Genomic DNA, 23,035 nt, shown 5'->3' on the forward strand with positions numbered 1-23,035 from the left:
TGTACCATTGCTATAAGTCACTTAACTTATCAAATATAAACGCAAGGAATAGGATTAGACTGCTGTAATTCCTTCACTTTTAGATTGAAACTTAAAAGTTTCATTTTATGCTTTTTGCAATTCAGCCGTGTAAAATTGTTCCTGAAGCTGTCACTTTTACAGATTATTAATCTGAGCGTGCTACGCTCCAACGTAACTGCACATTTAAGTGATGTCTATAAATCATTTTTGTGTTAAACATTTACGGCGTAGTATTCAAATCCGTGTGAGGTTCCGCTGCGCATTGAGTGCTCGCGTGAGGCGTCGAGCCCCGTTGGAATGTGTCTGAGACCTTGGGAGGTCGCGCCGGAGACGGACGGGGCCTCCGCGCGGCGGGATGGGTCAGGTGTCCCAGCTGCAACATGATGCGGGTCCATCAACCCGCTGCTGCCACCGCTGGGACTGGTGCTGGTGTAAGGCTTGGTGCATGGTGTTAGGGCGGTGGTGACAGTGACCACTCACCATTCACCACTAGATCATCACTCACCAGTCGACAGTCAGCAGACAGGCCCCATGTTTCGTCTGCTTCTGTCATTAGCACTTGTCAGCGAGGCTTCCTCGACATGAAATTGTACTGAGCACAGCAGGAGTCCCGTTAGAACATGCGGTTTTGTCCGACCCGACCTCTCACAGGTGGTGGGATAAGTTCGCACCCAGGAGAAAACCGAGATGTTCTAATGACTAAAGGATGTAACCCGAGAGAGGGGTAGCGGTGGGACCGGACAGGACCGGTCTCTGCACCAGCAGGGTGTCTGGGTGATGGCTGGGTGAGGACTCGTGTTTCTGCTGTGCTCCCCGCTGTGATCAGGAGACAGATCAGGTGTCGTGTCCTGACAGAGTAAATTCCTAACGCAGCGCTTATGACAGCGTGTTATGAAGCGGATAACTCACTAGGGGATATCTACCGGTGTTGTCTGCAAGTTACGTGGTTATCTATAGATGAGGTTGGATTCATTATTCGCAAAACGAATTACTGTTGATTATCCGGCGTACTGAGCTGAATGAAGCTCCGACGGCTGGTGCTAAAAATCAGTACCTATATCCGTACCCGTTTTTAGGGCCCTGTCCGTGACCGTACCGGTCATTCAGTAAACTGATCATTTGGCTTCGGCAAGGTCTGACGGAGCGGGCTCCGAGTCTGGGCCTGTTTCAGTCTGTCTGGCCGTCTGTCCGACTGTCTGTCTGTGCCACTTGGCTGACCGTTTGCTCCGTGTGAATGCGGTCCACTGTGGTTTAGCCGGCGGCCAACTGTTCGGTCCCATGTCCGGCCTCAGACGCTCCGACCAATGTTCATAGTCCGTGTCCGAACGGGGCCAGACACCTGTCTCTGTGGCGACCGGGCAGTTGCTGCATCCAAACCAGACAGTTGCTTGGTTTTGACCGGACCACACTGTCTGGATCCAAACTAGACAGTCTGCATCCCGCCCAGACAGCCGCCTGGATCGAAACCAGACATCCTTCTGCGTCCAAACCAGATAGCCGTCTCGATTGCCCAGGCAGCCAATGGCACAGCTGCCTTTATCCCCAGACCAGGCATCTGTCTCGCTCAGTAACTGATTGAGACGTCCAATCGGCCTAATAGTCCGATGGGAGCTCCTGTCACGCCGGTAAACCCACGGGCGAGATGAAGGTGATTTACCGATGGTGCTGGACCTGTCGGCTTCTAGAGATCTCAACGATTGATTTGTTGGGACTCTGAAACTTACGAGAAGGTAGCCTGAAGAAGCGATGTATTGTGATAGCCGAAACTTCACATGTCGGCCTGCTGAATGGTGAGAAGATAAGTTAAATTGTAACACGCGTCATATCAGATACGCATGTCCCAAACTGCTTTCGAAGGCCCTTTCGTTTAGTCATCGTGGCGGAAATCCGTCCATTTGAGCAATGACATCAATACAGCCGCTCGTCTCCAGTTTTATCGTGCACTGCCGGCTCCGTGCCCTCTGCGCCCCGGAAGTTGGTGATTAATAGCCTCAGACGGCGTCTCACGAGTTCTCCTGTCACTGATAGCGCTGCCCTGAGTCACACTCAACTCCCAGAGGCCACTCTGGGTTAGTCGGAATGGCCGCGCGGTCAGCTGACCGGGACTGTTGTGACGTTTTAGCTGTTATCGTTCAGAGTTTGACGCCGGACGAACTTCGGAGCTGCTTTGTGTGGTGGCTCGCGGATGGTCAGTTATCTGGCTGAAAAACATGTGGGGCGCCGGCGGACGCCGTCTGTTTTCCGACAGTGTCTCTCCTCCCCTCTCTCTCTCTCTCTTCCTCTATCTCCCCTCCCGGCTGGTGCCTGCTCTCCCCCTCTCTCTCTACTACTCTGGCATTGATTACCTCGGCAGACTGGCTCATTAAGAAATCATAGCGCTGGATATCCGCACGCGGCGGGTGCTGGAAATGTAGGGAGGCGGAACTGACGCCGGGCCACCCTCCCCTCCTCTCCCTCCTTCCTCACTCCCTCTCTCCATCCCCACGCTCCGATATCAGGCCAGGGCAGAAGCACCGAGCTGTGACGTCATTTCACATCAGTAGTCATTCCCCGAAACCACATGAACTGACCGGTTGGTCATAGGTCACCTGATATGGTCTCATAACCGTCCAATAGGCCCTTCTCAGTTCCCCTTTACCGATGACCCTATGCGGAGAACAGCCGTGCACTAGCATAAAGCTTTTCAGCTAAGGCGGCGGCGCCGGCAGAGGGTTCCGTGAGCTAGTCAAGCAGTCAGACCCCTGCAGGACGGTCTCCTGCAATCTGCACCGCAGTGCCCACCACCCCATGTGCCCGTCCGGCAGCCCTTTGATGAGCCGTCACTCGAACTCCGCGTCCCAGTCTGACTTCTGAGAAGCAGCGCTGATTGATTTCGATTCCTCTGAAGGACCGATGACTGCGGTTGCTGAGTTTGCTCCGTGGGGGAGGGGGGTGGAGATGCTGGGTGGGGCCCGGCTACCATATGGGCGAGGATTGAGTTGCATGGAACGGCCCCCAGAGGTGCCAAAAATGGGCTGTAAGAGGTGGGCAGGTGCATAGTCATTGTATTAGCCGTCGGTTGTTGAACTTCCGGCGGAAAACGGATCTTCTTCGAGCTACCGTGGTCCGAGCCTTTGTTCTTGGGGTTCGTGCAATACGATTTTCATTGCCGCGGAAAATTGCTGAGCCGGGTATTTTACGGGCGAATCTGGGCGGCCATCGGACCGTGCGACGTCGCATCAGTCGGTGGCACTAGGGTGGGTCCAAGATGGGGTTAGTGGGTGCAAATGGGTCCACACATGACTTTGAGGGAAGATTGTACTTTTCACGAAAGGAAAAAGTTATGCACTGCTAGATGTTGCTGTTCATCTGCATAACGGCGCGGCGCACAATTGTATCTACCCTCAGATCAAAGCTGACAGTTTTCGGAAGAAAGTAATGCATGCAATGCAATATGCGTATTAATCGGCAGCTGCCAAGTAATACGCATCTATAATCGCCAGATCATCGGCAGTTGCCGTCTATATCAGTCTATCCTATTACTGGAGACTACCGGGTCCCTCCTCCTCCCTCTCCCCCTCTGACATCTGATGGGCCAGGCGACGGCCCGCTATCTCCTCTGGCTATCTCACTGACACACGAACGCGACGCGCGTGTGGCGTTTGCGGCGCGCTCGTCGCGTCGGTTTGGTCTCTGGCGCGTCGGTTTGGTCGTCGGCGCGCCGTTCGTTGGGCGCGGTCGACGCTATCGACCGCTCCGGGGCACAAAGGACCGCCGCCGCCCGCCGCCCGCCGCCCATGTGCCTGGATAGCAACAGTTGGCTGTCGGGCCGCGCCCGGGGGAGGGACGGCCACATCGCCAAAGGGGTTAAAAGGGGCTGATTGACCCCTTGTTATGTCATTTACTTTGCTGCATTGATTTGTGGTTCGCAGTTCAAAGTTAAAGCTTGCTATTTAAATGCAGTGATGGAAAATCGAATTATTTCATTTGCGAAACGGAGGCATTTAAATTTGTATCGCATGGTAGATAATCGTTGGCATTTGAGCTCAATGAAACTTCATAAGAGAACCTCATAAGAGAACCTACTTTGGGTGAAATGGTGATAACTTATAAAACCCTAACGCACGGCAATCTTATTATATTTGAACCAAATTTCACTGATCTTAGAGTGGCTTCCGGTGGGCGGTGGATTAAAAAATTGCAAAGAAGTGTACCTAATCATCTAATCATCCAAGCTAAAAATCATCCAGGCATGCTGGCCTGGACGCGCCCCACCCAGGCCACACCTCGGCGCTCTCGGTCTCACACCGTTTGGTCAGTGATCACCAGACGCGTGAGACATCGTCGATTTCGACTCTGGTTTCCCACGCCGCCTTTCGCTGTTCGCCGGCGGCGATGGGCGGGTCAGTCTGGCGCCCATGCGCATCTCTAATATCTAGTTCGCCTGTCTGCCGCCGCCGCCGTGGTGGCGCTGCCTGTCCGCCTGGAAATTCGCCGTGAAAATCCGCGGTGTGTTGCTGATTTATTATCTTATCGTGTCCGTGCCGTTGTCAACTGGTGTAATCTATTTATATTAATTTGGTTGGTTGGGCGGGGACAATGGCACAGCTGGTCTCGGACAATGGCACAGTTTGCGCGGCCCAGGCAGGCTTCCTGGCCTGGATTCCACGCTCAAATTGAGCTTTATGAAGCCGTAGAGCCGGCGATCGTTTGATCTGCTGTAATTGGCGTCAGGAACCACGCGATCGTAGCTCCAGTTTCACTCTAGCGGAACATTTTTTGTTCAAACGAATGCCGAGTGGCAAAGCCTTCACCTTGACGTCATTAAAACTTTGATCTTTCGGTTCGATGTTCAGTCTATAAATGCACGCTCTTTTAACGGTCCTTTCCTCAAAAAGGAGCTACTCATCGAGTATGAATTCCTGTAACCGTGAACTTTTCCTACAGACATAGTCATAGCTTCTTAGCTAGACTCCGTCTTAGCAGAAAACTCTGCCCAGGTGCGGAATAGATCCCTTCCCCCCTGCAGGCACTAGGCAGAGGGGGGGGGGGTCGTGCATCCGACCGGGGTCGTCCCCTCGCCTCTAACTGCCCCCGGGCGGCAGCCATTGCCGTCCGGCCGGCAGGGCGGGGTCGTCAGACTCAGACCCCACCGGAAATGAGCTGGCTCTCAGAGACTGCGTGCGTCTGACTGCAGATAACCGAGCTGGCTCAGTGTTCTGACTCGCCGCTCGCTTCCGCAAATGGAGATATGAATTCGGTGTGGAATAAATTGGGTAAATTAGCCTGATAAGACGGGTCGTTTATTCGAGCTGTTAACTGCTCCAGAGTTGCGAGAGCTTCCGTGGTTATTCCTTTGAGTTTGTTCAGCAAGACGGTGCTCAGTTTCTTTTTGGAGAGACTTCTCCATCAATATTCGCTCTTTCCCTGGTCGAACCCACCCCAAACATTGAGCCTATCATGTCTGTCACCGCCGTCTCCCCTCCCTCCCTCTCCCTTCCTCTCTTCCTCTCTCCTCTCTCCCCTGGAAGCCGGGACGTCAGCACCCCTCGGACAGGATCCAGATGTTACCCTGCCGCCCGCGGCGGCGCCACAGGCCTGCAGGGTGTTGGCCCCGTCACTAGGGGAGGGGTTCGTGCAGGGTATATAGTTTCGTGGGCCGGCCGACCCCGGCACAGGTCACGTGGCCTGGGGAAGGGGGAGGGGCGGGGGTAAGGAGTGAAGTGGCTCGAGGAACTCTGCTGGCTCGTACGTCGTGGCTGCGGGTTAGGGTATTTATTGATGGCCGTTAGTGGGCTCGAGTGTAGTCATCAGTCATCTGCAATGGAAGAAAATGGGACGGATCGTGGCTCGTGAGGGGTAGTGGTCCCGCCACCGGAAATGATAGGGTTCCGTGAGTCATTTGTGGTATTGGATCTTATGGCCTTTTCAAGTAGATAGGTTTATTTAGTTTACATGATTGTTTAATGAGTTAAAAAAATGAAATGCTAAGTGGTCGACAACGCTTTTAGGCCCATTTGCACGGCAATAGGTGTCATTTATTTTTCAACCCTACTGAATAGTGAATTAAATATGGTGATGAAATTGACCAGTAACATGGCAGTAAGATGTATTTTTAAATAACAAAATGAGGCCGAAAATATAGAACCTCGTATAGAATATAGAAATATAGAATATAGAATTCATGAATAGTGAATGCCACACTAAAACAGTAATTGACTCTGACTCGTTTTATCAGTGGCTGCCTCAAAATCCTCACGCCAATTCCTCCGAAACGACCTCAGCGATCAGACTTCACCGCCGTGACACGATTCCCTGACATAATGAAACATTCGGTGACACATTCTGAAACTCAATCGGTCACTATCGGTGACACAATCTGTGACAAATGCTGACAATCGATGCCGTCTGCCGACCCTGTCGGCCACACCCTGACCCCTCCCCTCCCTCTCTCCCCCCTCTCTCTCCCTCCCCGTGCCATCGATCGGTGTCGCTGCCCGCTGTACCGAAAAGTCGACCCGAGTTACAGGGTTCACAACTCACTGAGTTGGACGGCTGAGCTGAGTTTGACCACTCCTGACAGAAGTCAACTCCCATCTGACACCGCCCCGGATGACACCATTCCCAACTGACACCAACCCTCTGTGGACTAGACTAATCTGACACCGCATCGAAGGTGTCTTAGTGAACCGGGCTCCACGTCAGCTAAAGACAATGCTCAATGCTCGGCGAACTGATATCTTCGAGCTCTCAGAGCTCTGCCCGGGGCGCGAAATTCTCTCCTTTCGGCCCGGCATAACTCTGTTCTAGGCTCGATGGATGCGATCTGAGTTACTGTACCCGACCCGACCGGGCTCAAATCGACGAACGAACGACGACGTTTGCAGCCGGCGGCGATGGCGACATATTTTATCGCCTTATAACGAGCTGACCATTCGACGGCCGCTGGCGACGCCCGGTCGCGGGGGTCAGGTCCCGGGGGAGGGGGGGGGGGGTCCAGCCTTTGTTCCGACGGCGCAGTGCCCTGACTCGTGGTCTGCTTTGTTCAGCACCATGGCGGCAGAAGGTTAACCCTGTTCGACGCGCGGGAAATAGTCTTGTGGTTGACCTAGTTTGAGCTGAGCGTTTGTTTTAATTTCAGTATTTCTTTCATTTATTTTTACGCCTTCGAGCTAGCAGTTACGGTTTTACGCATGTTTCACGTAATTGCATCCGTGTTGTACGCATCAGGTAGCTCCAGTTAGTCCTAGACTCTCCAGTTAAACGTTCGACCCGTCTGCCTGGGTATCCGGTCAGGTTCATCAGAGCCTATCTGCCGTCCGGTTGGCTGGCTACGACGCCCCAGGGCACAGCCGAGGTCATCAATCGCTGGGGGTCATTTCCAGTCGGGCGCTCTATCAGGAACAGATTGCAGTGCCGGCCGGCGGAGCGGCGTATGACCTGGCTGAGGCGCTCATAGCGGAGCGCGGCTATGGTGATACGATAGAGATGGTATAGGTACTGGTGCGGGGTTGGTGAAGAGTTACGGATGTTGGTGTGCGTTCGTGCTGGTGGTGACGCTCATCATTGGTGATTGGCTGGATGCTTAGTGCATAGCGCCAGTTCCAGTGCTGGTCCTAGACAGACAGTGGTCACTCATGCTTGGTGGATGCGTAATACCATACGCCGGTATTTTAACACTCAACTGCTGGCAACGAGTGTTGCCTGGAGCCATGTGTCATCAATATTCCTCACCTCGGGAACGAATCATCACTCGACCCAACGAGTCACCACCTTGCCATGACTCTTCACGCGACATTGAACCGACTCACTGGCGCCTTGACTGCCTGCCTGTCTGCCGCCTGAGGGACCCCACCCCCTACCCCGCCCCGCCGTGTCCCTCCCTCCCTGCCCCGCGGCCCGACCCGTGCCGTGCCCCGTGCCGTGCTGCCTTGTCGTTCGTTGAACCGTGCCGACGCCGGGCGTGGCACGACCGGTCGTACTCGGACGTTCTCGGATGCTGCCGGATGTCACTGGACTCGTGGGCGCTTCCGGAAAGCGCTGAGATGCTCTCGCAGAGCTTCCGGTCGCGTGCGGATGATGGCCTCAGACGCGATGAATCTAGACTAGACTGAACGTTCACGCTGTTCTCTTGCCATTCTTTCGCCGTTCTCTCGCTCATTTTATCACCGTTCTAGCCGATTCTCTCGCCCTTTTCTCGCCGTATACTCATTTTTTTGCTTATTCTATCACCGTTCTCTCTTCGTTCTCTCGCCGTTCTCTCTTCGTTCTCTCGTCGTTCTCGTACCGTTCTCTCGTCGTTCCAGGGCGTGCCGGTCGAGCACGGCGTCCACTATCGATTTTTGTGCCGGGGGCCGGCGGGCGGGCGGCGGCGGCAGCGTCAGCCTTGAGCGCAATTCTGGGTACTTAGTGCACCCCTCCCCGGCCCGGCTGGGCGGGCGGCGCCCCGACAATGCTGGCTGCCGCCGTGGCGCCTGGTGTCTGCCAAAGCGGCGACGACTAGAGTCGTAATGCAGGGGCAATGGTGTCTGTTTCGATGGGAACGGCGCGTCGGCGACTCTAGGATGTTTGGTTGAAAAAGTCGTGGACATATCCCAGTCTGGGTTGCTATTGTCTGCTTCGATGGTGGCAACGCTGGGGTTTTGGAAAGGAAAGGCTGCGTCATAGATCTCGAGCTTGTGACCTGACAGTTGTCGACCAGCGCCGGCGCCGACTCCCAAACTGCAGGTGGCCCCCGTCGCCGGCCGCCCCGCCGGCGTCGGTCTCGACGTTGGGCGCCCGTCGGTGACGGCACGCGCCCGTCTGCCGGCGCGTCGGCCATCGACCTCCCTCCGGCGTGCCTCGGGCTCCGACGGGCCGACAGACCGCCGCCATTTGCTGGAAATAGGTGTGGCGGCGGCGGCGCCCGCGGCGGTGGTGACTGCGGCCCGCGGCCGGTCGAAGAGGGGTACGGGGTGGGTATCGATCGGCTGCCCCCGTTGGAGGGGGTGCCACTGGGCCGGCCGTTACCCCCTGCGATGGGACGCGGGGTCGACTGAATTCCCCATGAGGAGCTAGATTCTGGGCTGGTTGCCTGGTTGGGCTCGGGACTTCCTCAGAGTCAGGCCAGACTACAGACTCGTATAGTGTCGCTGGAATTGAAGTCTGATTAAATTGAATGGCGGCGGGGTCATCGGATCGACACTCGGTCTCGCGTGGTGGGCATGGAGTGTCCCGCTGCACGTGGGGTTCCTCTATGGACTGATGGAAGCACGCAGTACCCGAGGTCATTCTAGCTGACCAACTGGGTCGTCTGGGCCCCAGGCGATGCAGTGCTCGTGTAAAGCCATTCTGCTGGTAGGAGCAGGCTGTTGAGCCGGCGAGTTCATTGAATTTGATCGAGTTTGTGGCTCATGCGGTCATGGGTTTGGAATTTAAATCGGGTGCCAGATGACGGGAAATTTCCCGAGTGGTCTATATGCTTCCTGTCACTGCCTGACTGATTTTCAATGGCAGGTCTTTTTAGTCTGGCGGCGAGTGATAACCACGGGTCATGTCATGTTCAACTCTCGGTGGGCCTCTGTTGTCGGACATCCTGGCCTTTGGTGCGCTACAGCGCGGCTCGGTTACCGAATATTTCCTGCCCGGGCGGCACCACAATGAGCTGTGGCCTTCCTGTGCCGACAGAGGTCACTGGAAATGGGTACAATAGTCGAGCGTTGTTAGACTTGATCCAGCCTGGGATCTGATCTCGGTCAGGTGGGGTGAGATCACCGTGATATCTCGACCTTGTTGAGCGGATTTAGGAGGTGATATTAATCACACAGCTGTGAGTTTTCTTGTCAAGATATGTATGTTGAAATGACTAACAGCTTGAATAGGAGAGACGGAAGAATGTTAAACTCTGTTATCCTCTGTGGCCCGTTAGATGTTGCAAGGTTTTCACCTTGAAGTGTTGTTATCTCGCTTTTGTCGTTCTGACTAAACGTGGCTGCGCTTGCAGCTCATGAGATTCATTCAGACAAGATTTATGTTTCGGTCATATCTCACTCTGTGATTCGGTCCAATTTATCCCCCAGATCTTTATTGTAACCGTCCAACGCTGGGTTCCCCTACTGTTCCCGGTTTTATTCTCCCTCCGCGCGAATCGTCGTTTTCTCGCCATTTCTCCTCCCCTCTCAGTTCTTGCTTTTACTACTCCCCGCATGTGTCGGGAGCAATTTTCACGAACGCGACCCCACCGTCCCGTTTTTATCCTCCGCGCGCCGTTCTCGCCGTCTGTGCGTCGTTTTTGTCTCGCGTGCGGCGCGCTCAGCAGTCTGCTGCCGCCTCCCCACAGGATCAACAAAGCCTGGCGCAGCAAGAACCCGGGCGAGTGGCTGAAGGCGACCCGCCTAAACCTGCAGCAGATCTGGGAGAGCAAGATGCCCAACCTGGTGCTCAACATGGCGTTCAAGATGCGACAGAAGCAGGTGACCGCGCGGCGCACTGCCTGACCAGCACTCGCTTCCCCAGGTTCTGTAGCAGCAGCAGCAGCATCAGCAGCAGCAGCGGCGGTGTCCCGTCCCTTGTTTGGTCCGCTTCTCTTTTCTGTTTGCTGGCTTCTTACGTTTTGTTGGCGCTTGGCCGCCGTCCTCTCGGCAGGATTGTGAGCTGGTGGAAGACCAAGGTTCCCGTCCGCATGCTGGACGGCTACAAGATGGACCTGCAGAAGGTCTTCCAGACTAAGATTCCCGCGCCGATCCTCAACTTTGTCTTCAAGCAGAAGATGAAGAGCGTAAGTAGATCGCACCGCGCATTTGCTTCTTGTTTGCACCACCTGAGTTGAGCTTTTGGTGTTGTCGAGACAATGCTGTATGTACCAAGCTAGTGTTAGATTAGAGAACCTATTGTTAGTGTGTGCTCGATTATTAAATGCCTCGTCCAGATGGGTAGCAACTACATACGGTCACACCTTTCAATTATATTAATTGAAATGTATGCGGAAATTGACCGGTTTAATGGAGCACGACGTTAATTAAGTCGCAAGCCTTTGACTTTCAGTCAGGCTCAGAATCCGCGAATGTTTTCTGACGTAATTAGCCTGTCTTAACGGTGAACAGGAAGTTATGTGGAACACTTCCGTTTGTGAGCGTTTCGTGATGGCATTGGACGGAAATTCCATGTCATCGCTGGACGATATGCCCAGAGTTCCTTGGTTGAACAAAGCTCACGTGCGCTACGGAGCCGATGGTCCGATTGGGCAGGCATGTGTGCCCCTGAGTACCGCGAAATGCCGTGATCGCGCTGTGTACGGTATTGTTTCGAAATTCCGGTGAAGCTATTCTAAACATAACCACGTGCTAGTTAAGTCCAGAGGTTAAATGTAGCTGCGAAATAAGCAGCGACGCAATCAGTATTGTGTCGAAGTCGAGTATTAGCTATCGTCCAAAAGTCGATCCCTGTTTTCGGTTCGTTGGTTGACGGTAACTATGCGTGAACGTATAGGTCTCTATGCGACATATCAGTGCGACAAATTTGTGTATGCTCAAACGGCTCCCGTTTAAAGCCCACCGTGACATGCCCAGTTAAAAACAAAGCACGCCGGTTCCGTTTAAAACTCGTCGTGCGCCGGATCCCGTTTAAATCCCGTGTAGTGCGGCTTCCGTTTAAATTCTCCCACGGGTGCTTCCGCTATAGTTAATCCCCATGGCCATCAGTCATGTCTGTCATCTGTCAGCGTCCTTGCCTTCTCTGTGACCACTGCCCACTGTTATTCAGTCTCCCAGCCTGGCCCAGTCTAGCAACCAGTGCAGGGCGGCGATGTTTTGACGGCGTCCTATGACCAGTAGACCGTGAGCGAACTGATGAACCGCCGCTAGATTAAAGTGCAGCCGGTAGATAACTTCCCCTCCCTCCCTGCGGCAGTCAGCGCTACATCAAACGATCGCTGGCACTGCTGTAACCCTCAGAGCGAGACCCGGTGCGTGCCCAACGCTTTCCGAAAGCGTTCCGACGCGAGTTCAAACCGTTCCGCCCGTGGGTTCATGTATACCCCGCCCTGCCCGGCTCGGTCCGGACTCGTTACACTAGTGATTGGTATGTGGCAATCACTAGAGCCCGCGGCGGCCGACTGCTGGTTGATATTAGTGGTGACGGCACCACGCTGACCGCTGTCAGTTTATATAAACACACTGTGTTGTGGCAGTGTTGTGAAAATAACGTCACGTATGTGCTTTTGCCTCATGCGTTAGAAAGGAGGCAATACCTACTGGCAGGAACTAATCTGACTTACATGTAGACTAAAGTAGTCCTTTGGGAGACTGTACCGGCTCGTATGGAGAAATACTAGTTCATAGGGAGACTATGCTAATACGAAGAAAGAGTAAACAGTTTCGTTTTGACTGGGAAGGCTAAGCGCGTCTACAATTACTAAGGAGGTAACTGGCTCTCTGGAAGACTATGAATGTGGGTTCGCAAAGCCTGTATCTGTATGGAGGCGGGACCTACCCGTGAGACTTTTATCCAGCGGAAGGTACTGACTCGCTCGCTGAGTGGCCATGGACTTTCAGCTCGTGAGCTCGCGGATTATTCAGACTTTCTCGGTCGTGGCTGCGGGGCCTGAGTGCCGTTATAAATAAGTAGCTGGACTTTCTGCCGAAACTGGAAAGTCGTGGCGAGCTCGTGGTCGTGGGTAATATCAGAAAGCGTGCGATGGAAAGCGGCCGCGTTTGTTATGGTTCGGTTTAATAAGAAAATTTCGCTGCAGAATCGAGATCTTAGTAATGAACTTCCGCAAAGCCAGCAGAATACATGATTACTTCCGTACACGATGGAAATGTTCGACAGTAAAGGAACGAACTCGTGCGTAACTGTTCTTCCTTCTATAAAGGTGGAGGCGTCTGGGTTTTCTTGTTCGCTATGCTGCGAAACCACAATGATCAATACCTACCGAACCCTGAATCCCAACAAACCGTTTAGTTGTTCAGGCTTAACGAGGATATGTCTGACGATAATGTGCTCTATGAGACTCGATGTGTGATTTTTAACGTCGGGCTTTTGCGTGTTTGCAGAAGTCGAAGGCGGTGAAGGCGGTCGGCCTGGGCGTGCACAAGTCTGAGGAGATCGAGGACCTCGGCAAGAGCGACCTGAAGGCCCTCTCCGACCAGCTACAGGACAAGCCGTTCTTCTTCGGCGACGAGCCCACACTGGTAAGATTGTGCGCGGTGAGGTGAGCTGTGGTGCGAACATTTTCAGCTTGGTAAGCAGCTGATCTATGGTGGGGTTGCAAGAAGAATGGATGAGATGATATGCAATCACTTCTAAAGGTTTACGACTTGGACTCGTACAGTTAATTGAGGTCATCCGCTTTAGACTGGCGGATAGAACCGCTCTTGTTAAAGGGGATCTTTTGGACGTCAAGGTGACTGTCAACCGATAGTCACTGAAACTCAACGACCATTTCTTTCTGAGCCTTCTCGGAAACACAAAGGATTTGACGACTCGGCTATCTCAACTTATCCAACAGACGTTTTGGATCACCAACTTCGGCCAGAGTTTGAGAGGCCACTCAACACTCCATTCAGTTCTACCGAGAAACCTGTGCGCGCTGCATTGACCTTTCATTGGTTCACCAGAGGCGCCTCGCTGCCGTTTCGGGTAATTTACGCGCTCGCTTCTGCGTAACCCTTCAAGTGGTGATCTGCTCCAGTCAGGCTGAAGGAATTCGCGGGGCAGACCGGAAACTGCGGTCAATTATCCTCGGAATAATGTGGGAGCTCTGAGCCAGCTGAGTGCAGTTCATCGCTCAGTCGATATCCGCTCGGCTTGTCTTGTTTTCTGTGTTTGTGTTGGTTTGAGCATCACAGGGGCGTCGGTGGGAGTCTGTATAGACTGTAGTCTTTGTAGACTAGTCTGTGGAGTCTGTAGGCTGTCGCCGTGACGGTGTCTGTGACGCGTCACGGGCCAGACTCGCCGAGAATGTCTCCGTCGCGCCGTCACCGTCACCGGCGCCCGGGTGGTAAACACAGGGGACGCTTCTGTGAGTCAGACTGCGCCCCGGTGAAGGGGAGGGGAGGGGGGGAAGGCTGGGTGCAGGCTCACTCTCCAAGGCTGGGGGGGCCCATCTGGTGACTGTTCGCAACACGCCGGAGGGTGCCGCCGGCTGGAAGAGAGGTGATCCATGAGGGAGATGCCTTCATACGGATGCCTGTAGCTGCTCCTAGCTGTGCAAGCTGATGATATATACTCCAATGAAGAGGTTTCTATATGAATAATAACATATATGTTTATTCATATATCAGAATAAACATATTTGTTTATTCTGATAGTATAGATTTTACGTTTAGGCTTCGATGCACAGCGCATAGAAAGCGTTTTTGAAGCCATGCGTATTATTATGCGTTCTATCAGCTCTCGTTCGTCGGGTTTCCTGCGCTGTACGTCGGCCGGTCTCTGAGCCGCTGAGCCTGCCAGGTTCGCCGGCTGTCGAGTTAGTGAGACCGGTGGTATTCCCGACTTCATCAGCGCTCCCATACTTCTGATCCGCCAAAGCCTGGCTCGACGCCGGCCTCCACTGCCGTCTCCGCCGTTCGCTCGTCTAAGCTAGGCTCGTCTAGGCTGAATAGGTCGGCATGGTGATAGGCTGTGGTGGGGGGCACCGGAAGGGGGGGGGGCGTAAATGGAAGGGTCAGGGCAGCTGTGTTACATAAGGCATGCTACTGGGGAAGTAATGAACTAATGGTCTGTGGGCTGTGGCACATTAGCCTTGGTAACTGCCTAGTCTTGATTATATTAGACGTCTTTATACACGGAATGGTGGGTCCATCGGTTCATTGAATTAGGTTGAATCGTTTCAGTGCTTGCCACTGGCTGTCAAATAATCAAGCCGCTCCTCGCTTCGTTTCAAGTTAGCATCGATCATCATGATGCTGAGACAATGGTATTCTGTTCAGCTTGTCAGTCGTTCTGCCTATCACCGCCTCCATCGCCCTCATTGACTAGTGACTCGTCTCTACATTCATTGACATGTCTCTTCTCTCCGACCCGTACCATTTCATCAGTATCAGCTGCTGTATTTTGACACGGCGCCTGTTGTGACACCCGCCGTGGGCGGTCGGGCCGCTGTGACAGCCTCCGATGTGTCACCGATAGTCAGAGCTGACAGGCAGACAGCTGGCTGAGCTGGTGGTCCGTTCCGTCTCTCAGCTAGTAAAGACCCGGCGGAGCGGTGACACGGACCAGCCGCTGCTCCCGAGAGTGCTGATTGTAGTTCCGTCCGGGGGAGGGGTGGCCTCTGGCTAACTAACCCCAGAGGGCACGGGGGTCGCCACTAAAGACAAAGCGAGGCGGTGGGTCTGTGGCTTTTGTGACCCGCGCTGTGGCTGGTTCAAAGTGGCCACTGTGCGGCTACAAAATACCCCGGCCGACCGAACTAGACAGCTTGATGGAGCTGCTGCGGTGACGGCAGAGCCGCCGCCATTTTGTGGAGACCACAGGGCGTGGTCGGTGTCACTGTCAGCTGTGACGTGACGTGACGGCCACCGGACGTCACGTTCCGTGATGCTGTCCGTTCAATCACGGTTCGTGACACGGTCTCTGCGATTCAGCCGAGCGGTATGGATTGGTCTGTACAGCCGGTATTAATTACCTTTCCGCTACGTGCTCTGAACTCCGTTCAAAGCGAGCGAATCTCCTCTTGGCTGTGATATGTCAGAGTGTAGCCGACAGAAGAAGATGTGTGGGAGTTAACTACCGGCGAGTTTCCGCTAAATAGCGTCTGTGACTGACGTGAATGAGCCGATTTAAGTCCAGAAATCGCAGCTCTGAAATGGTACCGGCCGGTGCCTGGTCAGACTTCTCAGAGCTAATGGTGATCCATGTGGCGATACAAGCTGTTACATTCAGGATTATGGGTCGATTGGGCCGGTTAATCGTTGGCAATGAGGCTGTTAATATGGCGAAACTGGGTCATCGATTATTGGAGATGGCGGTTTCCGCGGAATTTGAATGTCATGTTTGCAATCCAATTCATGGACTTTTATTCTGATAGCTGATATGCTCGTAGCAGTGGCTACTGACTGTTGTTTCAATTCACCTTGTATAAGACGCACTTTGATTTGTATCTCCGGTATTTATTATCGATTTGTAAGTGCGGCGATTGACATTGTTCTTCGTTTTTTCTGTCCGAATACCAACTGGTGTCTCTGAGCTGTCCACTTTCAACTGACAAGACCTTTTTGTCGTTATACACCCCCCCCCCCCACACACATACACAAACATACAGTGTCTTATGCTACCACCCCTTGACTCCTCCCCTCTTCTCTCCCCACAGCTGGACATTGTCACCTTCGCCAACGTGGCTCAGCTGGTGTTCCTTGACAAGGAGGTGGAGTGCCCGCTGCGGAGCTACATCGAGGAGTCGCACACCAACCTGGTCGGCCACGCCAACCGAATCAAGGAGCGCTTCTACCCCGACTGGGAGGAGATGTGTCAGAGTCTGGAGCTCAACACTCACCTGCCCAAGCCGCCGCCCAAAGAGGAAGTCAAAGAGGAGGTGAAGAAGGAAGAGGCCAAGAAGGAGGCGCCCGAGGCGGCCGCTGAGCCGGCTGCCGATAAGGAGAAGGTGAGAAGAGGAGAGGGATGACTAAGGGAGAAGAGTAAACTATTTCCAGGGGTTGAGTAGCCGGCTGTTGTAATATGTCATATATATTATATATCGCGCTAGGCGTGTTGAACTAGGCGAATGGGGCTAGCGTAAAACGGTACATGAACCTCGGGCAAGAAGCGGCTTTATCTTCTACTGCGAGACACCGATATGTCTTAAAACGAAAATATTTGTGAAATGAAAATTAAATGAAAAAGCAGCCATTTTAGAGTGTGGAGTTCATGATCTCTGGATGGAACATGCGCAAACGCCCAGGGGCGGATCCAGGAAAACTCCAAGGGGAGGGTCATGAATCGAAGTGGTGCCCCTACCTATACCCAAAATTAAAATCTCAACGGATTTCGTCCACTTCATTTTGGTGGTGCCCCCATTTCAGTTTTTTATTTTTTTTTTATTTTTAGTCAGTATCTTAACTCTTAGCCACAACCACATTTACCAATTGTAAGCAAGTATATATGAATGTGCTATGTGTATATATGTTGTGGACGCTGAGTAGTGAGTACTTACCAGGAACGTTATCAGGTAAGCAAATCGTTGTCAGTCCGACGAACTTGACCCTGGCGTCTAAAGGGTCTGTCCTTGACACTTCAGGCTTGTCAGGGGCACCAAAGTCCTTCCAAGGACACCACAAACCTGTCAGGGGCACCTACGGCCTTGTAGGGGCGCCACAGGCCCGCCAGGGGCACCACAGGTCTGCCAGGAAGCAGGGGCACCACAGGTCTAGCAAGTATACACGACAGGCCTGTCAGGGGCACAACGGGCCTGTTGGGCCCATGAGCACCCCTAGGGGCAGGGGCACCACAGTCCTTCCAGGGGCACCGCAGGCCTGTGAGGGGCACCAGCGGCCTAGCAGGGGCACCAGTCAACACAGGCCTGCCAGGGGCACCACAGACCTGCCAGGGGCACCAGAGGCCTGCCAGGAGCACCACCGACCTCGCAGGGGTAACTTGGGCCTGTCAAGGGCCCAGGGGCACCACGGGCGAGCCTGTGGGCACTTCAGGCTTTTCAGGGGCACCATAGTCCTCTCCGGGCGCAGGGTAGCAGGGGCACCAGAGGCCTGCCAGGGGCACTACAGGCCTAGCAAGGGCACCACTGGTCTATCAGGGGCACCACGAGCCTGTCATAGCCAGGCATCTCAGGCTTGTCAAGGCCCAGGGGCACCACAGGTCTGTGAGGGGCACCAGCGACCTAGCAGGGGCACCAGTCAACACAGGTCTGCCAGGGGCGCCACAGACCTGCCAGGGGCACCACAGACCTGCCAGAGGCACCAGAGGTCTGCCAGGGGCACCACCCGGCCTCGCAGGGGCACCTTGGGCCTGTCAGGGGCACCACGGGCCTGCCGAGGGACACTTCAGACTTTTCAGGGGCACCAGTCCTCTCCGGGCGCAGGGGTACCAGCGGCCTAGCAAGGGCACCAGAGGCCTGCCAGGGGCACAAGCGGCCTAGCAAGGGCACCAGAGGCCTGCCAGGGGCACCACAGGCCTAACCAGGGCACCACGGGCCTGTCAGGGGCACCTCAGGCTTGTCAGGGCCCAGGGACACCACAGTCCTTCCAAGGGCACCGCAAGCCTGTCGGGGCAACAGAGGCCTGCCAGGGGCACCACAGGCCTAGCAAGGGCACCACTGGCCTGTCAGGGCACTGTCAGGGGCACCAGAGGCCCCGGGGCACCACAGGCCAGCAATCACCACAGATTACAAGCCTGTCAGGGCACCAGAGGCCTAGCAATGGCACCACAGGCCTCCACGGACACCACACGCAGGGGCACCACCGGCCTTGCAGGGGCGCCTCAGGCCTGTCAGGGGCACCACGTGCCTGCCGGGGACACTTCAGGCTTGTCAGGGGCGTTACAGTCCTGTCAGGGCCCAGGGCCGCACCAGGCCCGTGGTGTCCCTGCTTGGCCTGTGGTGCCCCTGGCGGTCCTGTGGTGCCCCTGTCAGGACTGTGATTCCCCTGATTGGCCGGTGGTGCCCCTGGCAGGTCTTTGGGCCCCCGGGCCTCAAGGGGGGGGGGGCCATGACCCATGTGACCCCCCCCCCCCCGGATCCGCCCCTGCAAACGCCACGTTTGGGTGTCATTTGTTATGACGGCCGGTCGGGCTGAAAGAATAACGCAGAGTCATTCGGCCGTGCTCGTTAAATTCACAACATCGGGCCGCAGTAACCATGCTGCATTGTGTTTCACACTATGCACATTCCGACTAACAAGGCAGTGACAACCACAACAAAAACCGTCCGCGTCATCCTAAATGTGGCCTCTGCTACTCGGAACAGAGCGTCGGACCAGATTGCACCCAGTTGCAAAGTTAGCCCGTCCTTTGCATCTTGCAATACCGACTGTGTATACAAACGAGCGCCGAGACGGTCGAGGAATTTGCCACTGCTGCAGTTTCGAGTTTTGTTTGTTTCTGCTGGCGGCGGCCGATCCAACTGATGACATCACGCGCGCGGCTGCTCACGCTAGCTGCTGATGTCGCTGTTGAACACTGTTTTTTGTCGTTACGGTGTGATTTTGCATCGGCCGCCGCCCCGACGGTGACTAGTTTGAAGTGCAGACCGCTGAATCATGTCTCGCACTGCTAGTCAGAAGGGTCGCATAGTTTGCCTGATACCCGCGAATTGCGTGCTCGCTTTGTGCGAGCTCCGAACTAGAAATTAGGTTTGTGTGGAAGTGAATCAGTTTAGGCGGCTCGCATTCGGGCGTGATACGAGTTACCGCAAAACCGGTGACCAATGCGTGTATTTGCGCTGATTGCGTCTTTTCTGGGTTTGTTAGCTGTCACCATATACGCGAGTTTTTCCCGGTATCTTATCACATTCCGTTCCATTGTATCTAATGACTGTACTTGATCCTATTAGTGGTAAATTTATCCATCCTGGGAGCGCTATAAGAGGCACTCGAAACGTATCAGCTATACACGGTTCATCTCTCCTATTCACTGATCAGTTGATTTCATTACTCTGGGAATTATGCAATCTATTGTGATCAGTGTAGTTCTCGTGTGGAAAAGGAACCCCGTGGCCGCCCCGAAGACACGTGACCTATGGGGGTGATATCATCTGCATCCCGCAGGAGAGTTTATAACATCACAGGGATTCCCTGGTCCCGTTGTGATTATTGTCTCAATTGGAGAACAACAAGTGAGCAAAGATGAATTATAATGGTTTGTCTTGTGCAGTCTGTGGCCGGTCTTCTGACTCTGACCCGGAAATGGCGTCATAAATTCGTCATCAGGCGAGCTTCGACCGAGGTGGACTCTACCAAAGTAGGTTTCATCGAGTTAAAAGCACGGCTCGGTTTGATTAGTTCAGAATTGGGACAAGTTGATAGCCTGTTTAAACAGTTTTCTTACATCATCACAATGCGGCGGTGTGATTGCTCCATATTCACGGTTTATCACCGGTTGGTTTGGTTAGTCACTGCTGCATAGCGCAGTTGAAGCGACTCCGAACAATCAGATATTCCTATACAAACAATCGGCCAATCTACGGCGCTGAGCCGGCTGCGTTACGGCGAATTCAGGCCGTACGCGGTATTACTCAATCGGTCACGGTATCTCTGTATGATCGTTATCAGCGAAGTGGACAGAACACCTGGGTATGATCTGATATCAGTGTGATAAACACCTGAATATGTGAAAGCAGTACGTCACAGAATACCTAAATACGTCATACAACACCTGTTCGATGCATAAAGACGAGAACAACGAAGCGACACAATAGGGATCAAAACCAATGAAGGAAGATGGGCTGGCTGCGATTTAAAAACGACCGGTTTCCTTGTAGGCCATGGAAAGCTCGCTGTACTCTTATCTACCCGAGCGTTAGACCGGACATTGCCGATTCCCTCGTGGGTCCATGGCGCCTTTAGTGCATACGTCCTGTAGTGCGGGGGGCAGCGGTTGGAATTTTCTGTTGGAATTCACTGGACATTCCGACGTTTGTTTACGATATGTTACGACAGAGTCGGTGGACCATCACGGGGCGGGGGGATGTGACTGTCCTCGTGACGATCCTCGTGACGATCCCCGTGACGATCCCCGTGACGATCCTCGTGACGGGTCCTCGTGACGGCCCGCGTGACTAGTAAGGTCTGGTGTGATCCGGTGGTGGTGGTGGGGGGGGGGGGGGGGGAGGGGGTCAGGATATAGAACGATGGAGTGTTTATTGTATCTCAGTGATTCAGACCCACGTGGTTATTGGGTAAAGTCTAACTACGCTGTGGTGCTGATAAATTGTGGCGTAAGACAAGACTGGCTGTGATTTTTCGTAAGTGACTTGTGGCCATGACTGGTGGTGACACTGACTGAAGGGTTGACGATGGGGTATGGCTGAAGCCATTTATGTGATTGTGATTCGTTATCTAAATGGGGCGCGGAATGATTGGCACTTTGAAGTGACTCTGACTAGACAATTGTGTGGAGTTCACTATATTTAACTATAACTTGCTGTGAATGACCATGGCTTTCGCTATAGTTGACTGATCAACTGTGACTTTCTGTCCTTGACTCTGACCGACTATTTCCGTCGACGGTTCAGTAATGTGTGCAACTATATAAGTTGACTGAGTGGCCCGCCTGCTTGACTGTGACCGACTGTGACCTCTGACTGTGACTGACTGTCCGTCTCTGTAGTTGACTGTTTGGTAATGTATGTGACCAGTTTACTGTGAGTGGCCTGTGGTCGACTGTGACCCCTGACTGCGGCCGGCGGCAGCAGCAGTCGTGTCTGCCGCCCATAACTGTCCGGGACAGTCAGAGTCCATTACCGGACGGGAAGTGGCCGCCCCTCCCCTCCCCTCTCTCCCTCATCCCACCCCTCTCCCCGCGGCGTCACTCAGTCGATATGTCTGCCCCACCCCCCCCTCTATCCCTTCCCCCCGCCCAGGGTACAGAAACTGTCACCGGGACCCGTCATGGACCAACTCTGTGACGAGCCCCGGTCAACTTTTGACCAACTCTGTTGTACTCCCCGGTCAACTTTGGACCAACTCCGGCCGATTTCGGTTCGGAGAATACCCCAGCCGGGCCGGACCGACCGAATTTCTGCATGTCTGGTCGAATTGTGCCGTTGATTGGATTCGTGCAGCGGCGGCGCTAGGCTCCCCGGCGGTAGTTCGTTATTTCCGGGGGGATTGCGGTCCAAGGTGACCTGGATCGCGGTGCCGAGTCACAGGTCGCGGCCAAATGAGTTTCTGGGACGTCATGTTAGCAGCCGCGGGGTCTCATAAGGCGGGCAGGAAGCCGCTCCTGGTCGCCAAGTTTGAGCGTGGGCGTGCGGCCTGATGTAGGATATCGCTGCTGCCACGCGATGGTATAGATCAGCGGCTGAAGGGAAGGGGCTGGGGATACGTTTCTAAGGTGACTCACACAAAAGGACAGTATTGAAACCGTTTGAGAGCTTGTCTTTCAGGTAACTAATGAGAAAATGGCGCAGGCAATAACCAGGGTTTTGGTTGTGTGGCACTTGTATTGATCATCGATATCACGCTATTTACTACAGCATGACAGCTAGGGTAAGGGGGTCAATGGGTTCGTGGTATTCAAATAGGCCCCTCTCCCCCCCCCTCGACATATCCCCAGTTCAGACTGCCACCGGGAACTCTAGGGGAGGGGAGGGGAGGGGTAACAGACTGGGTCAATGGAAGTTGGCGCCAGGTGGCCGTCGCTGCTCGAATCAATACCGTCTGGACGGACCGACGGACTGTGCTCTGCAGACACGCACACAGGTCTGGGTGGGAAGGGACGGGAAGTACGACGAATGTGGGCTGGATTTTAGGGGGAATCCAAACGCTGGTTTATGAGACATGGTCAGTAAAATTGTGCTAATGTACTCTGAACATGAATTTATTCCAGCAGTAGATAATTCACTGCGATAAATTCCAAAGACATCGGTTCGAGCGGGTATCGCGGACGCATCACTTATCGCATCTCTGTATCGAGGACGGCCTCTCGGGCTTTTGATCATTGTTCAGACTGGGGGGCATTGTCGCTGTTCAGAGGCCGTGAAATCCGGCGCTGAACAAAGCCTGCCCGGGCCGGGGCGTGGCGAAGCCTTCATCGCCGGTCGGACAGAGACACGTGTCTTGGGCGGAGAGGGGGGGGGGGGGGTCTTCAAGACGGCTCCAGTCGCTGAAAGTCTGTCTGGAGGGAGTATTTTCCGGGGCCGAGTTTCCTCCGGTATTGTAGCCGCTCGAATCATGGCAAAGGGTGGTCCTTAGGGTAAGGGACAGGTCCAGGCTTTCCATGCATGTTGTGGGTTGAGAGTTCGACGAGTGAACTTATTGCGGTATAAGGGAGGATTTAGGGGAAGGAATGGGCTCCAAGACAGTTCCAGCCTATCCACGGGCTGGTCGAAAGGCACGCGCCAGACGGGTCGGAGGGTCGACGGACGGGGGACGGGGTAGTGGGGGGG

The 23,035-nt window shown here is 54.2% G+C and overlaps 1 protein-coding gene across 1 annotated transcript in view; it reads left to right on the forward strand.

Moving 5' to 3' along the window:
* LOC122392194 (failed axon connections-like) overlaps positions 1–23,035 on the forward strand; it is a 48,716-nt gene that overhangs the window by 24,382 nt on the left and 1,299 nt on the right. Inside the window, exons 3-5 of the mRNA XM_043386796.1 lie at positions 10,624–10,756; positions 13,032–13,169; positions 16,292–16,582. Coding sequence (XP_043242731.1) covers positions 10,624–10,756; positions 13,032–13,169; positions 16,292–16,582 — 562 coding nt within the window. The remainder of the gene's footprint in view (positions 1–10,623; positions 10,757–13,031; positions 13,170–16,291; positions 16,583–23,035) is intronic.

Source organism: Amphibalanus amphitrite, unplaced genomic scaffold (assembly GCF_019059575.1).
Source record: "Amphibalanus amphitrite isolate SeventyFive unplaced genomic scaffold, NRLGWU_Aamphi_draft 000474F_arrow, whole genome shotgun sequence".
Classification (NCBI taxonomy): domain Eukaryota; kingdom Metazoa; phylum Arthropoda; class Thecostraca; order Balanomorpha; family Balanidae; genus Amphibalanus; species Amphibalanus amphitrite.